This window comes from Onychostoma macrolepis, chromosome 25 (genome assembly GCF_012432095.1).
Source record: "Onychostoma macrolepis isolate SWU-2019 chromosome 25, ASM1243209v1, whole genome shotgun sequence".
Classification (NCBI taxonomy): Eukaryota; Metazoa; Chordata; class Actinopteri; order Cypriniformes; family Cyprinidae; genus Onychostoma; species Onychostoma macrolepis.
The window spans coordinates 4,890,106-4,907,741 of record NC_081179.1 but is presented as its reverse complement, the minus strand read 5'-3'; the positions used below and the strand labels follow the sequence as shown (position 1 = coordinate 4,907,741).

At 36.1% G+C, this 17,636-nt stretch overlaps 1 protein-coding gene across 1 annotated transcript; it reads right to left on the bottom strand.

Moving 5' to 3' along the window:
* Nucleotides 1-8,652: 8,652 nt before the first annotated feature.
* Nucleotides 8,653-17,316, bottom strand: cdhr5b (cadherin-related family member 5b). The gene is made up of 15 exons (XM_058768141.1): nucleotides 17,110-17,316; nucleotides 16,286-16,470; nucleotides 15,487-15,543; nucleotides 15,254-15,343; nucleotides 15,054-15,143; nucleotides 14,710-14,811; nucleotides 14,448-14,630; nucleotides 14,140-14,230; nucleotides 13,960-14,054; nucleotides 13,377-13,583; nucleotides 12,429-12,542; nucleotides 12,254-12,320; nucleotides 11,814-11,954; nucleotides 10,811-10,986; nucleotides 8,653-9,139 (listed from the first exon to the last, which is right to left on the bottom strand). The coding sequence occupies exons 1-15, from the start codon at nucleotides 17,189-17,191 to the stop codon at nucleotides 8,669-8,671; spliced, it is 2,151 nt and encodes a 716-aa protein (XP_058624124.1). The 5' UTR covers nucleotides 17,192-17,316; the 3' UTR covers nucleotides 8,653-8,668.
* Between the last annotated feature and the right edge of the window lie 320 nt (nucleotides 17,317-17,636).

The window sequence follows — 17,636 nt, the reverse complement described above, 5'->3', positions numbered from 1 at the left end:
ACATGCATCACAAACACAGTAAAGTGTTCAACTGTAACTGCAACAAGAAGCGCAAATTATTTATTTTAGTATTCTAATATTTAGAAAAAAGAAAATGAATATTCTAGATTTAACAGTCTCCTTTTTCAATAGTGAAACTGCATTATTATTTTGAGAAGGGCTGGTTTAGTTTCTGTTTTAATAATTTCAGATGCATCAATACGTGACAAATTATAAAATGTCTTTCTTTAAAAGTAAAATGCAACAGCAAGTATGAAAAGTGAAACCTGCTGCAGTACAGGGGATGTTAGCTCATCAAGATCAGTAGTGTGCAAAATCAGGTAATACCAGTTCTTCCTCTCCACAGTGCTGGAAAATACAAAAATAAAAAGAATCTGAGGAGCATTACAAACACTGTTTAATGTTCTGTAGTCTATATTTCCAATAATATATACAGTATCTCACAAAAGTGAGTACACCCCTCACATTTCGGCAACCATTTAAGTATATCTTCCCAAGGGACAATTCTATAGAAATTAAACTTGGATATATTTTAGAGTAGTCAATGTGCAACTTGTATAGCAGTAAAGATTTATTGTCCTCTGAAAATAACTCAACATACAACCATTATTGTCAAAAAAGCTGGCAACAAAAGTGAGTACACCCTACGTGAAAACAGCTATATGTTGTTTAATCATGCAAAGCATGTCCTATTCATCATGTTCATGTTACTGTACTATACAAATTTGTGTATCTTATATTAGAGCAGTTAAAATTTGGTGATTTGAGTACAATTCTCTCATACTGACCACTGGATGTTCAACATGGCACCTCATGGCAAGGAACTCTCTGAGGATTTGAGAATTAGAATTGTTGCTCTCCACAAAGATGGCCGAGGCTATAAGAAGATCAGTAACACCCTGAAACTGAGTTACAGTACAGTGGCCAAAGTCATACAGAGGTTTTCCAAGATGGGTTTCACTCGGAACAGGCCTCGCAAGCGTCGATCAAAGCTGTTAGGTCCTTGTGCTGTGCGTCAGGTGCACATATTCTAAAATATTCTAATATTGTTGCTGAAATGTGAGGGGTGTACTCACTTTTGTGAGATACTGTAAATCTGTGAAATGACCAGTAATAATTCAGTACGTAAAAAGATCTACTTGAAAGTGAAAATATCAGTACATTAAGTGGCAATATCAATATCTGTCTTGTAAGACCCATGTCATTTCACCAGTTGTGGCTTTGGTATAATTAACACAATATACACATCAACAAGCAATATTGCAGGATTTCTAATCAGGCATGCAAGAATACCCCACTCAGTGAAAGGGGTCCTCGTCGTCTATGGATTGAGTTAGTGCGCGGGCTTTTTGAGTCCTCTACAGGAGAGAGCGGTCACATCGCCGCCGATTTGGTGCACTTATTCGGCGAAATAAAGGTTTGTATACACTTTATTTCATTTATAAAGTCTTTGCTGTGCTGTAAATTGTATTATTTTACGCAACGCAACATAAGGACGAGATTTCAGTCAGCAGCGGTCACTTCGCATGATAGAAACGCCTTTTGCCTTGCATAACATAAATGGATTTTATTCGTTATCGTACTGAGTTTAATTTAATTTGATCTTAAAATATGTTCTCTAATCTCGGTACTGTTTGTTTATGGGCAGATTTTGGAGTCAGTCGCGGCATCTTTCATCTACGAGTGAAACGCGAGGCCTCGGTCTGAAGTTAGCAGTTCCCCCGCGAACAGCAGCCCTTCACCGGCTCAGATTTCGTGGACACACCGGCACGAGAATTAGCGCTATTTCGGTAAAAAGTAATAGAGAATGGTTGACAATTAAAATGCTACTTTTAAATGTTACATTTTTATGTCTAAAATGCTTATTAAACGAGTTTAAATGTATATAATATTGTAAACTATAGCTGTATTCACACAAATTAAATTTGTCTTGTATTTTTTCCATTTGTTCTTGCTTAATAATAAATGTTCATCTTTTAATTATTGCTGTTGCCTCTAGTAATTCTGTGTGTGGTTTTTACATTTCCAGTCCATTTTAAGCCAGCAATATAATACTTTTACTGTAATGTTACCCCCATCACTGCTATTTCTGCCATATAAAGATATTCAGAAGATATGAAAGGTCAAAAACACACCATAAAATAGTGCATAGTTTCTTCTGAAGCCATATAATATCTTACCATGTGTGAATTCTATTCATGATGTCCTACATTTCAATAAACATGCTATTATAGAATGCTGTTGATATACAGGGACAAATCAATGTTACATCTTTGTCTTACCATCTTTTAAAGGTTTTTAAACATATTTAAAGGAATACAACTTTGTGTTGTTTGATATCATGTTCTCTCTATTTCTTGATGCCAAAAGGCACTTCATGTAAAACACAGTTTCTCGTTTTTAATTACCTGTATTTTCTCTTCTAACTTCTACTTACCTCTGACTCTGATGTTCCCCATTTGTGAACTGCTTTGGATTGAAGCATCTGCTAAATTACTAAATTAAAACCATTAATTTTAATTTTTTTTTCTTTATTTCAGATTTGGAGCTTGTAGACCAGGTGTCAATGACAACACACCCTCTGTGGCTGATATAACAGGAACTTCTGGCAGCGGGACAGACGATTTCTGGTTTTTAAACCTCTTGGGCAGCTTTTGACAGGAACCCCTGGGTCTGGACAGACACACTAAGGAGCTTGGAGACCGGGGTTGCTGAGACGGGTATCTCTGCGACTGAAATGGTCTTGGGAGCTTGCCTTGGCAGGGAATTTTACAGGAACCTCTGAGGCATCAGAAACAGGAACCTTTGTGTGTGTCTGGCAGGAATTGCTGGAGCAGCTGAGGCCAAGAGCACTGGCATTGAGGAGGATGAGAGAGAAGTGTGGACAAGCCATAGCAGGAACCTCTTTAGTAGCTGTGGCTTGCTTGATGCCAGAAAATAGGAGCTCTGACATTGTAGAGATGAAGACTGAGAGCTCTGGTATTTGGACAGCTGTGGCAGGAACCTCAGGAATGGAGTGGCCATGATGGGACAAACAAAAAGGCGCAACCAAAAGAAGTATGTACATATATACAATATGTACACATCCCTCCGGAAGCAGTACCGCCAGACGCAAATACTGCTTCCTCAAGCCAAGGCGCAAGACGCTACACAAGGCTTGCTCGCCCCGCAAGACGCAAAGGCGAGAGGAGGGATGGAAGCGTCTCCCGCTGCAGCCCGCAAGACGCAAAGCTGCATGAGAGACGCCAACTGGAGTGGTCCTATAAGACAACCTGAAACAAAACAGAAAAAGAACAGGTTTGACCTTTTGGATCCTTCCCATTAGTAATTCATTATTTTTAGCAGATCTCAGGTTCACTACCTTAAACCAGTTGTGGGACATGATTTGCCCCAGACCAAGTCTCCGACTTGGCTTCTCATGCAGGAGAACCCTGAGGAGGTCACAGCATTCTGTGCAGGAAGACGGGAAAGACATCTAAATATTACCTTACACTTCACATTTTCTCTTAAGATGTTTTGTGTTATTCTGAATTAAGTTAAAAAAAAAATTTTGTGATGAAGATCTCACCTTTTGACAGGCCGGGTTTGGACCACTGCTTGTGCTGCAGCAGGTACAGGTCATAGTCACTAGGGAAGTGTCCACACAACAATTTGAACATCACTATCCCTAGTGACCAGACTGTCGCCGGCCCGCCGTAGTACTTCCCCCTGCTGTGGTACTCTGGAGGGGAGTACGCTGTTGTGCCTGGAGGAGAGCAGAGTTTGTGTGATGTGTAAGTTTGCATTAACGCAGCATGATTGTTCTGTATCTATTAGAAGAAATGAATTATATCATACATACCACGGTATGACTTGTACGGTGACCTCCTCAGAATGTCCCCGCATCCGAAGTCAATCAGCTTGACTTCGGATGTCTCCCTGTTTATCAGTAGGTTGCCCAGTTTGACGTCACGGTGGAACACTCCGCGTAGGCAGCACATGTTTGCGGCGTGAGCCGCCTGCCACATGATCTTCTGTGTTTTCTCCTCGTCAAGGCTTCCACCGTGACGCCTCATGAACTCTATCAGATTCTCACAGGGAGAGGGACATTCGAGGACCATGACGAAGTGGTCAGGGTGGTCCGTCCAGTCCAGCAGCCTGATGATCTCTGGCACGCTGGGACCTTTGTTCGCCAGGATGGTGAGGGCGATCTCTTTCGGAAGGGGGTTTGGATGATCAGGCTAGAAGACAGATAGTTCTTATGATGGTTACATGAAGGTGGTTTTCCAAATAGGGATTTGTTAATGTTAATAGGAGACATTTTATATTGTTTATATAGTGCGATCTACTTACAATGAATATACATTCCATGTGCTGGGTCTTTGTGACATATTTCAAAGCCACCTGATGAACAAAAAAAATAACTTAAGATACTCTAAGAGTAAAGGATGAGGATAAGACAGGGCAAACATTTGCTGGCTTGATAATGCGTTATTTATATCAACTTACTTTAAGATCATCATCCAAACGTCTCCCTTCATACACCACGCCGAATCCACCTTTCCCCAGCTGATCACAAATGGTGTAGCGGCTGAAGATGTAGTCTATTAAAAGATAAAATAACATAAATTCAAACATTGAGAGAATGTCTTGTGATGTTTCGGGCAGTATTCAATCCACTGATCTCTTTCGGTGATTAAATCTAAAACCTATTTAAATTAATTTTAATGTAATTATTCATTTTAATGATTGAATAATAAATATTTATAGTTTTAACATATATTAGTACATGATTAAGACATACAACAGTAATGTTTTAACATGTCATGGCATAAAGATCTAATCATGACCTCAACGTGGATTTTGATATAGTATAGGCTGTTGTGCATTTTTGATATTGTGTTTGATGGTGTCAGATTTTACGTTATCAAAGTAGAGCTGTATTAAAATAAATGTTCTCATAAGATGATTGTGTCATGTACCATCACTACTTCTTCCTGCCCATGCCACCTTCCTCTTCTCTCCCTCATCCTGCTGCTGCTCCTCCTCTCCCTGACCTGAGCTGCTCTCTGGAGACTGTTTTTTGGCAGCTCTGAAGAAAGAGCGCAGCCTCCGCCACCACTTCTTGCTCTTTCTTTTCTCCTTCACGCTCTCTGCCTCCTTCCTCTCCTTCACCTCCTCCTCCTCCTTCCTCTCCTTCACCTCCCTCTCCTCCTCCCTCCCCTCCTCCTCCTCCTCCTCCCTCTCCTTCACCTTCACCTCCTCCTCCTCCTTCCTCTCCTCCTCCTCCTCCTCCTCCTCCTCCTCCTCTCCTCCTCCTCCTCCTCCTTCCTCTCCTCCTCCAGCACCAGCAGGGGTCTCATCGCGGGGATGAGGGTGTTGAACCGCCGTGTTGGTGCTGGGTTTTGGGGGTGTACTAAGATGTTGATCGTACACCTCGCCAACCGTCATCGGACTCACTTTAGTACCTCGCTGTCCCATCGCTGTGAAAACTCACTGACCACTACAACAAACCCACAAAGAATGTAAGAATGTCCCGCGCTTTATATACTCCGAGAGTTCTATTCGAACGCGCTCTATATGACGTCATAAGGTTTTGAGCGTCTCGGAACTTTCTTAATGATTCCCGTTCAGCCCCATCAATACAACATGATAGAAAATAAAAACGAAATTAAAAATAATTTAAATGCATTTTTGTATTTAAATCTATACATGTATACACAATATCCGTATATGTAGGCCTATAGGACCTAGAAAATATGTATTATAAATGCTTACGTATATGTGCGTTTTTTTAAAACAAACAAATTCCTCCTCAAAAGCTCCCGGCCTGATGTCTTTTGGAGAGAAAGTAACATGTCATTCTGGGGATCAGGAGCAGCTGAACATAAATCATGGACATAAGTAAAATGGACAGATAGAAGAACACTATCATACACACACGAACAGGGCTGTCAACTGATTACAAATTTTAAGCAAATTAATTACATGGTATGTCTGAGTACACAAATGTGTTGCCAAGTAGGAAAAAAGTAATAAATATACCTAGTGGACACATAGGATGAATATAGAGAGACAGTTCTGACTGCTAGGATTGAGAGAGCTTTGGATAGTCTATTTTATGTATGATAGGAAACACCAATTAAGTTACATTTTCCAAACCTATATAAAACTCTTTAAAACAGAAAGGCCACTTACAACATTACCAAAACAAGTGAATGACATCTTCCTCAGAAGAGCGACAAAAACAGTAACTCACTTCAATGTCTGACTTAATTACGTCCATAACATTTTTATTTAAAAAAAAAAAATTTGGATTAACTCATTAATCTGTTGCTTGACCTCTATTATTTAAGAAAATAGTTTCCAAAGTCGTTTGTTATAATTTAATAATTTTCTATTATTTTACATTATACCTATATATTGGTCTGGTTTAAAATTACTTGGTATTAAACATTAATGAATAGGATATGACTCTATTAGTTTGGTAACTTCTTGTTATCTAATGCAGTGGCATTCCTGCATTGGCTTAAGTGTCCAAACACTTTTTGGGGGTACATCGCAAAAACTCTGGTAAACATTTATTTATTGTGTTTTTCATGTTGTTAGTTTCTCCAGTAGAGGGCGACTAATCAACGTGTAAAATGTGCAGATTTGATTGCATTTTTTTTGGATTCTGAAGAAAAAACCTTCTCTTTCTGTCTATATTGTTTTTATTAAATGTTATTGTAGTTTTTTGTTGTTTCAGTACATCAAGTTAAACTAAATTAAAATGAAAATGTTGCTTTGGTTATTAAAACAAATATGGCATTTTTCTTTTTGTTTTACTTACCTACTGTATAATATACCTGGTGCAGACTTGCTGTCATGCCAACATTTTCTTAGTTCTAGAAGAACTTTTTTTTTTTTTGTCCCCAGACCGAGTTGGTTTGACACAGTTAACGCTGTCCCTGAAGATGGAGCTATTCCCTCTTTATTAAAAAAAAAGTAATACTATGTGCTATACACTGTAAAGAAGAAAAAAAAAGTTGAGCCAACTTAAAATTTTAAGGCAACCAGCTTCAGCAGATTTTTGAGTTTTCACAACTTGTTGTTTTAAGTTTATACAAGAATTTGAGACAACTCAAAAGTCTCCCACAAAAATAAGTTGAGCAATCTGCTGAAGCTGGTTGCCTTAAAATTTTAAGTTGGCTCAACTTTCTTTTTTTTTTCTTTTTTACAGTGCTTAAAATGATATAATGAAAAACGATATAATGAAATGGTACAATGAAATCTTTTGAGATAAACGTATCAGTGAGTGAACTACTTAATATTCACTTTAATTATTCTGAGGTCGATGCAAAAGGACTTAATGGTCCAAAAACAGGCCATAGTTTCTTTAAACAAAATATTTCTTGCTTTGGGGTGGTGAAGACCCGTGAAGACCGACTCATTTGTAAAGATCTGTTCCAGTGTGTTTCTTTGTTGCAGTATATAATAGCATGCAAACTAATAATACAGCATTTACAGACAGATCAGAGTTCTCAGGTTAATCATTAAAACTTATCTAAGCTGTTATGGAAGAATTTATGATTGTGTGAAAGGGCAGCAGTCCACTGCAACGTCACAAACACAAATAAATAGTACATGTCATAAGGTTGTTATAGCAACTGTCTCTTATACAGGCCACAAATTATCAGCAATTTCAATATTAAAATGCTTTCTCTTATCCCTGGGTAATATGCAGTCAACTATAAGTAAACCAAGAGGTTAATTTTGCCAAAAACAAAAAAACCAAACCACACATTATTTGCAATTCTGCTTGGTGACAGAATAAATAACACCAGTTTTAGTAATTATTGTTTATTTCCATGTTTACAGTAAATTGATTTATACAAAGAATAGATTGTATACAAAAATATTTGAATTCACTATTAATAAAAGTGTTTTTGTACACAGCACTTAGTCAACATAAAATGCAGTTCTCAACCTATTTAACTTCCATAATCTGATGTATTTCTGAGCAATACTGAAAATATTTACCTTTTTTTTCCTTCAAAATAATGTGCACCGATGGATCTTTCACAATAAAAATGAGAACATGTATTTAGAAAGCAAACAGGGTCAATTTTGATTTCAGGTTGACCTTTCGTGCTAGAAAGTGAAAATTATATTCATTTTGTTTAGCATATTTACAGACCTATTAACAGTAAGGAATAGGGCTGGGTATCGAGTTCGATACTTTTTAGGCACCGACTGAATTGCCTCGATACCATCAAGTATCAAAAAACATCTTGTCGTTTGGTACCAGCCTAACAGATGTGTAAACTGAAAACTATGTGAACTTTATTAAAACTATTTGCACTGATTTATTGTGTTGGTTATATTTTGTTCCTTTGTGCAGTGGCTCTTTGAGTCTGTATAAACGTCAACAAGCTGAAAAATAAAACCAAAGCTTTTTTGAGATAATGTAATCTTGTTCAAATTGATTTCATAAAATTGGTATCAAAGTCAAGGTATTGGTATCAAACAATTTTAAAGGATACCCAGCTCTAGTATGGAATATGACAAACATTTGTAAAAACTTCAGAACACATAAATTAACTAACTTATAACGAATCTTTTAAAGTTCCTACTGTACTAAAGTGTCTTAACATTTCAGCTCAATTCAAGTCCTTGTGTTTTGCAGTTGATGCACTGGAGAAACGGTCTACATATCTGACGACACTCCTTCCTCATCATCCGAATCCACGTCAGGCCTGTTTTCACCCTCGCTGTCCTCATCGTCCTCACGGTCTCCATCCGCTTCACCCGTGTTGGGAATGATCACCACTTCCTCTTTGGTGCTGGGGTCGATATCTTGCTTAAACCAAACCGCTTTGTAGCCCTCCTCATTGCGCCGCTCTTTGGTCAGGATTGGTTTGACTTCCTTCTCGCTGTCGATGGTTTCTGCCAGGCTGCTGGAGTCGGGTTCAGGGCTGCTGGTGGTCTGGAGAATGGCGCTGGGGGTCGTCGTCTTCTGCGCTGACCCACGTCTCTGGTGCGGCTTTAGTCCGTACTCCAGTTTGTTCTCCAGGTCTGCAGCTAACTTACTGTTCACACTCCCAGAATCATCATTGTGCTGGAAGCCATCATTGCTGTACTGCACCCCCTCTTTAGGACCACCTGAGCCTCCGCCGAGCTATAGAGATAAAGAAATTCTCTCAGAAATATTCTCTAAAGCATTCAAATTAATGGAATAGTTCACCTGAAGTGATGGTTTTATGAACATTGAATGACCAATTACCTGAGAATTTGATTCAGTATGAATCTACAAGTTTTTTTGAACAATTTAATTAAATGTCATGAATTAAAAAAAAAAAAAAACTATCAAATATGATCTAGATATATAAAGCATTAACATTAACGCAATAGTTACCAAGTTTGAAGTAATGTAACAACAGTTTTATGAACCAATTACGCGAGAATCTGATTCAATGAATTTATGTGAGAATGCTTTTACGAATTATACATTTCAGTCCAAAAATTAATGGGATAGTGGTTTTTATGAATGTGACAGTTTGGTTTTTACATTTGATTTGATTCAATGCAGCAAATTTCAATTATGAAACATTCAATTCAATAAGAAAATTAACATAAAAATTATTTTTAAACATTGAAGGTGACAATTTATGTATATTTTTACAGACTGTTCTGATAAATCTGAAATTTTACACTGGAATTGTTTAATAAATTGAATGTGACCAATGATGTGAAAATTTGATTTGGTATGAACATTCGTAGTTTTATGAACGATTTAATTCAATGTCAAAAACTATGGTGCAAACTTATAAAAACTAATCAATCCAACCCAAAAATTTATGTAAGAATGGTTTCATAAACATTGGAATGTGGCAAATTCCAAAGATTCAATATGAATTAACGTCCAAAAATGTTATAGATAGTATACATAAATAGTTAAATAGTTTTACGAACAATTTAATTCAGTGTGTGAAAAAATCTTCTATGAACTTATAGGTTCAATCCAAAAATTAATGCAAGAATGTTTTTATAAACATTGCAATGTGACAATTAACATGAGAATGCTTTTGCAAACTATTTAATTCAGTCCAAAAATTTACGTAAAAGCAGTTTTACGAACATTAGAATGTGACAATTTATGTTGATTTTACAAGTGATTTGACAAGTGATTTAAATTATGAGCTATTTGATTCAGAAAAAAACCTTCAGAATAGTTTTATGAACAATGAATGTGATTAGCTGTACTACAGTTTGAATGTGACAATTTATCTTAAAATGGTTTTACAACTAATTCGGTGTGGCAATTTATGTTGAATGCTTTTATTAACTATTCAGTTGGTAAGTTGAATGTAAGAATAGATTTAGAAACAGTGAATTTGACAATTTATGCGAAAAATCTTTTATGAACTGTTCAGTTCAAGCCGAAATTTTACACAAGAATATTTTTATGAACATTGAATTAAATCAGAAATGTATGTAATAAATGTCTTATGAAGTTTTGTGCGTTTCAGTGTGACAATTTACATGAGAATGCTTTTTATCAACTCATCAGTTCAATACAACAATTCATGTAAGCAGAGTTTTTCTGTTCAATATGACAATAACCATGAGAATAAATCAGATTTTACTATTCTGACAATGTATGTTAAAAAATGTTTTAATGAACTATTAAATTCAATATGGCAGTTACATAAAACGACGGTTTTACCAAAAATTCTATGTTTTTACGAATATTTTACTAGTCGTAAAATCATTCTCAACCTAACTAGAACATTCCTAGCATTTATTTGTTTGATGCTCAAAAAGAACAGTTTTCTGCATGGAAACTCACTGTGCTCTGGAAGACGCTAGCCTCAGAAAGCTTCTTCCAGTCTGCATTATGGCCCTTGATGCGGTGCACCATCACTCCAATGCAAACCAAGCAGATAACGATAACCACAGCCAAAGAGGCCCCTACAGCCGCCATTTCACCCGAACTGAACTCACCCGTTTTCACCTGCTGTCCCCCTGGAGCACACGAAAGGAAAGAAAAACATGTTTTTGGGATACTTAAAGTAAACTTTCAGTGAGTTTACTAGAATGAGACACACAAATGGCTGTAATTTACTGGAATTTCACAATTGCTTTCATTTTGAATCACATGCTTATTGTGTTTTCACAAATATTAGTGCACACCCACATAGAGTGATGCAGGGATGATGTATTTACTATTTTTGTAGGCCAAAACCCAGAAACAAGTTAGCATTTTAGCACTTCTGGTCCCAAAGTCAGTGGGATTTTTGAATGGATTTTTGGTGAAATGCCTGAAATAAGGTCTGTCTGTGGTTAACAAAAGCTCAAGATATTTTCATGTTTAATTCTATGAATGAATGATGCATTTATATGGGAAAATTACTTTTAAATAAAGATTGAAAGTTGACAGAAGCTTAATAGCAGTGACGTTGAAGTCATGCAATCATGATGTAGTTCGATTACAACCTACATTAGCTTTTTACTTCTGGCGATTGTGTTTAGGCTTCAAAAATGAGTTCATTTGTGTCAACAAAACATGTAAGAATCAAAAACCTTTGTTGGTCACAGATCTTATTTCCAGCAATAATCAAATGCTAATAATGGAAAAATCCAGAGTGCATCACTGCAGCCCTCTATAGCCAGTATCCAAAAGTGTCAGCAGCATATAAAGCATGCAACCTTGAGCAAAGTCTATGTGATTGGCACTGTGCTAGATTCATGAATATTTTATAGTGTGCTATGATGGTATGTCATTTCAAAAATGGCATACGACACAGCACACCAGAAGATTTAGCATGCTAGTTAGCTTAGCGCAAGTGTACCTGTGCTGGGGCGTGTAGTTGTGGTGCTGCCTGGGTGCGAGGTGGCGGTGGTGATATCTGTTAGCTGTGTGTTAGCAGTTCTATCAGTTGTTATAATGGATGAAGTCATGATAGTTGTGCCAGGAGTGGTAGTGGGAACCCCTGAAGAAAAAATGGTGTCACCATGCAGTCAAGAGCTTTGCTGTTGACTGATTCAAATGAATCATTTGAAATTCAATTTATGGGCCAAAACAATCACATTGTACTATTTATGCAAGTTTCTCTTCAGTGGCTTCAATTGAAAAGGGATTGATGTGAAAATCAGTCAAGCTCAAACTGTTTGCTGAAAGCTATGATGTCCAGAAAGTACTCTGATTGGCCCACACTTCTGATTATTCCTGATTGTATTGTGTCATATTTAGGTGGTGTCTTGATAGCGAGCAGTATTGGTCTGGTCTTACCTGGAGTGACCTCAACCGCAAGAGAAGTGGTGCTTGATTCGTCATTGGTCGTGTCAACCACCCTCATCTGAGTCACGATGGATAATATGGTCGTAAATGTTTCAAATCACACACTAACAATTAGTGTCTAATGTCTAAAGTACATGAAATGTTGAATGAAATATTAAGTTCTTACTTCTAAATTTACAGTGCTAGGGGAAACCGCCTTCGCCATGAGTATGAAACCCTCTGGAGTGATTGAGAAGTCAGTGCCGCCAACAATCTCAAATCTGAGGTGAGGATTATAGCCCTACAAAGAAAGAAATCCAGCACTTAACACCAGAAATATTACAATAATAGGCAGCATTCAGCAAACATTTGTGTAAATCATTAAAAACATTCTTATGTAAGCTCTAACAATGTATTAAATGCAACAGTGGTTTTACAAATTATTTAATTCAATGTGTGTTTACATAAAAATTATTTTATAAGCTATTCATTTCAATCCAAGAATTTATGTATGTAGTGTTTTACAAACATCGAATGTGACGATTTATTAAAAATTGTTTTACAAACATTGAATTTAATTTACCCCAAATGATCAAATTCAGTGTTATTTATGTAAGATTGAATTACAAGTTGGTAAAACTAATGCAACATTTTACTGAATATTTTTATGAATATTGAATTGAATGTGTGATTATGTAAAAATTGTTTTACAAACTATTTAATTCAATCCAAGAATTTACTTAAGAATGGTTTTATGAATATTGAATAGAATGTGATGATTTATGAAAGAATGTTTTTGAACATTGATTTTAAGGCAACAGTTTACGTGAGAATGTTTTTAGGAATGATTTAAAATGTGACAAACAATTCAATTCAAAATATTCCATCCTTGAATTCACATAAAAAATGAATGCACATTGAATTAAACGTGATGATTTCTATAAGAATGGTTTACAAACAAATCAATTCAGTGCAAAAATGTATGCAAGAATGACTTGAAGTCCATAAAACCAATGCAATGATTGATTTACAATAATCCTGCTCTATGTGTTTTGCATGTACTTTACAAATTAATTCTGCATCTTGAATTTAACACATGCACAGACTAAAATGCTGTTTGTCTCTGAGTTCTTACACTAGAAAAGTCTTCATCTGTAGCCTGTATTCTGAGGGGTCTGTTGGATGTTTTGCTCTCCAGCACCAGGCTGTCCACACCTGCATCCTCTGAGATAAAGCCTTCATAACTGGACTTCACAAAGGTCGGAGGGAAATTGCTGGATTCCACCACCTTCAGGATGACTGTAGTGGTGGCGAACTGATCAGCGTTCTCCTTCTGATATGCCTAAGGAGACAGAAGGGAAATTTGGTTGGGGAAGGAACTTCACTCCAAAATAATGGTTCCATTATTATAAGTGGGTTTTGCAGCGATTCCATAGAATAACCATTTTTGTTTCCCCGAAGAACCTCTCAGTAAACAGTTCCTAAAAGAACCGTTTTTCTTAGAGTGAAGAACATTTTAATAATCCAAAGAATCACTTATGGAATGGAAAGATTCCAAGGATGTTAAAGGTTCTTCAAGGAACCATCAATTCCAAAAAAGAACCTTTATTTTTAAGAGCATATCAGAATATATACAGAGGCTCCAAAATGCAGCTTTTGTTTGCATGTAACATTCAAAACAGAATGGTTTTCTTTTAAAAAATGATTTTTTCTCTCACCATGACTGTTAGAACAATTGTTCCTGCCTCTTCTACTGGTTTCTGCATTGTGATGCTCCCAGTGTTACTGTCGATTTGAAATATATCTCCCTCACCTGAACATGTAAAATGTACTAATTAAAACCTGTTGACTTTATTTCAACCCATAAGGACAATAAAATAGACAATAAAATATCTCACCTCCAAGAAATGTATAACCAATAGGATCATTCTTGCCTTTGTCACCATCAATGGCCATGAGTGGACCTGGCTCCAAGGACAAAGGACCTGGCTGTGGTGTATATCAACATTCATATTCTCATTTGACACTCTAATCTCAAAATCTCACACTGCCCCAACAAATTGATCCAATGAGATGTTTCCTGATATTTCTACATCCATTAGCCAACTGTTGGGGTACTTTGAAATAATCATTACTATATAACATTTCAAATGGTTTAACTCAACATCAGACCTCTATCTACAAGTGCTTTGGATAGAAAACCCACCGCTTGTACATTTAACTTGACATTCCCGTTATAACCAGACATCAAGCAGATTGTGCTTGTGTCAAGCTCAGTCTCTGTACAGGGCTGGAACCACGGTGGACGATTGTCAATGTCTATGATACTGACTACAATGGTGGTTGAGGCAGTGTGGGAGACCCCAGCTGTAGATTCAGTCGGTGTGTCCTGAAAAAGTCATCAAATGAAAGTTGTTTGTACAAAAAGATGCATCTTTGAAAGTTAAACCTGGGTCAAGTAAACTCACCTGCACATATAGCGTCATTGTGACTTCTTTAACTTTGTCATAATCCAGACGGTCTTTCACCAGAATGTTGGGATTGAAATTAGCCTCCAGGTCAAATTTTCTCTGAGAGAGAACAAAGGTCAGCATTGTGAATGAGATTCCATTTGGAATTCCTATAATAATTTGGAACCAACATTCAAGGGGAATTCTCTTTTAGAATTCCAAAAAAAAAAAAAAAAGATACTCCAGAACATAATTCCCAAGAGGACACTTGTGTGTACCATTAAATACAATGTATACAAACTCTATGCACATTCTTTGGGATTTTTGTTGTCTCAAAAGGTGTATTGGGGACACCGCTGTACCTCAGGAGAATCCAGTTTGTAGTAAAGTCTATCATCTTTATCAGGATCGGTTGCTGTGATTCGGCCAACACTCGTACCCACTTTTGATAACTACAAAAATCAGTGAAAGTTTTCAGATCTTATTAAACTGGCCATGATAAAATAAATAACTGAACAGAATTAAAGTGTGCAGCAAATGCAACATTAAAAGAAAAAAGTACCTCATCAACGTTTAGTGTGTATTGAGTGTGTTCAAACACTGGTGGATTATCATTTATATCCTCAACGGCTATTTTCAGATTCAGTGTGGTCTAAAAATACAAAAATGGCATGCAGGACATCAATAACTAACATAAAAACAAACATTTCAAACAAAAAATTAAGCATTGAGGTTGAATAAATAATTTACAATGCAAGACCTTTAAATAAAACACCATTTGAATAGTTTACTTACAGGGGCAGAGCCATCTTTTGTACACTCAATATTCACCACATGAGGTTGTTCAAATGTCTAAGAAAATAACAAAACATAAAAGGTCTGTTAATTTGTACATAAAGCATTTGAAATGGATCTGAATTAAATGGTTGCTTTGAAATATTAAAATGCTCTCATTTACTTGAGCCAAAAATTTCATCTTTAAAACTACACATTTACAGATTTTTTATTTTTTTTAGCAAGAATAGTTTAGGACACAGGTGGGGGTGTAAAAGTACTGAGAAATAGTTATGCTAAAAAAGTATTTGTAATTTTACCCAATTCAAAACTATGAAATCATACTTAAAAGTATACATATATATATATATATATATATATATATATATAAAAGTCCATTTTTATGAGCTTTTTAATTTCAAAGATTTCAAGAATTTCATCCTTAAATTATAGTTTTTACAGTGCTGTGACAATAAAACTACATCATGTTAAACTGAAATCCTAAAACCCAGATACCTGAAATTGGTAAATAAGTTTAAGTTTAAACTTACTTAAATGTAAGTGGTAATTGAGAAAACAAACAAAGCCAGTTTAGATCAAGACTAATGCTGAGCGAAGAGACATCTCTTTACAAAAATGAAAAGCGCTTAATTTAATTGAAACGTGTATGTAAGGTGTAAAATGGATTTGACATATTAAAATAGTAAGTATGTACTTTGTACTTTACATCCCAGGAAACAGGCTTTGAAATGATCAATTTAGACTAGAGTGTATTGGCTGAACACAAAACCAGACACTTTATAAGATATACAATATTAACCTCAAAGTCCAGCACAGTTGCAGCAATGAGATCCAATCCACTGATTGCGAACAAACCCTCTGGATCTTGACTAGTGATTCTGGCCGTCACCCCATCTTCAGCAGTGAGTGTTGTAATTAAGTCTCCAATTTTGTTGTTTTCCAGAATAAAAATTACTGGAGGATTACCTGCCACCGAGCAAAGTTCTGTCATTCAGAAAAAAAAATCAGAATTACAATGTTTTCATGAATGGTCCTGGTTGACACTGAAAAAACATGAATGTTAGAAAATACAAAGCAATAATTAGTAAAAAAATTTAAAAAAAAAAACTGCTAAAGAAACAAAACAAATTCACTGGGTAGGATTTCTTCAAACAAGTCTATAATTCAAGCATTTCAAAGTCCTCTTAAATTTTATACAAATACGATTGAGCAGAAATTTCTGAAGTGTGTATTGCAGGCCTTCTTCTAATTCATGTAATAATAGTTTTGTGTAAAGTTGAAATACTCCTTTGAAATAATAATATCTATAGGAAAACATATGCACATCTTACTCTAAAACCTATACTGTAAAGTGTGGTGGTGAAAAAAGGTGATTAAACCTAAACATTAAACATCAAATGACCAGGTAACCATAACTACAACACTAGTTGTACAACTTGAAATTTTAATACTTTCAAGAATAACATTTCCAAAAGTGTCTTAACATCATATGCGATCATAACAGTAGGCTAAAACTTGTCAGCTGTAAAATCACTGGAGAAATTTCATGTTCTGAGCTGTTTCAGCCTAGAAAAGAAACCCTGATTACGTACGATTTTTCATTCTCAAACTTTCAGCACTTACTTTGCGCTTCACTGAACTTGCTGAGTGTGAAAAGGACCAGGAGAACGAAAACAGCAGCAGATCCTTTAGGCCTCAAATCCATTTTTCTTGTTAGGTGATGAATCAATAAAGGAATATCGAAGACGAATCCCTTTGTTCCGACTGAATCAAATTCCCATCAAGCAGTTGTGAGCAATAGCTAATGTGAGAACCAGACTTCAAGCTTCACCTTTGAGACGGACGCTTATCTCAGATTTATTGGCTATAAAGATGAGCACAGGTGGACTTTTGCCTCATAGACAAGAACACAGCTGCTTTACATGAGCATGTACATCTCATAAACCATGATCACAATGAAGAACGATGGATACAAAACAATATTTTTAGTTGTGTGCAGATAGTTGTTGTTCCCAAAATGTTCAAATGTGAGGTAGACAATGTAAAATACAACTGAAGCTAAATTGGAAAATTGACAAATTGTGTTTTTCGGTGATTCATTTAAATGTTGAAGACGTTTTAGCTCAAATTTTGCAAAGCTGCTGTTTTAT

Bases quoted from the DNA above. Each gene is read 5' to 3' on its own strand.
- cdhr5b (XM_058768141.1), bottom strand. From the start codon at position 17,191: ATGGATTTGAGGCCTAAAGGATCTGCTGCTGTTTTCGTTCTCCTGGTC. The intron at 15,544-16,285 runs GTTAATATTGTA...TTATTTTCTTAG, and splicing joins CAACTGTGCTGGACTTTGAG to ACATTTGAACAACCTCATGT. The intron at 14,631-14,709 runs GTGAGTTTACTT...TGACTTTTTCAG, and splicing joins CAATGACGCTATATGTGCAG to GACACACCGACTGAATCTAC.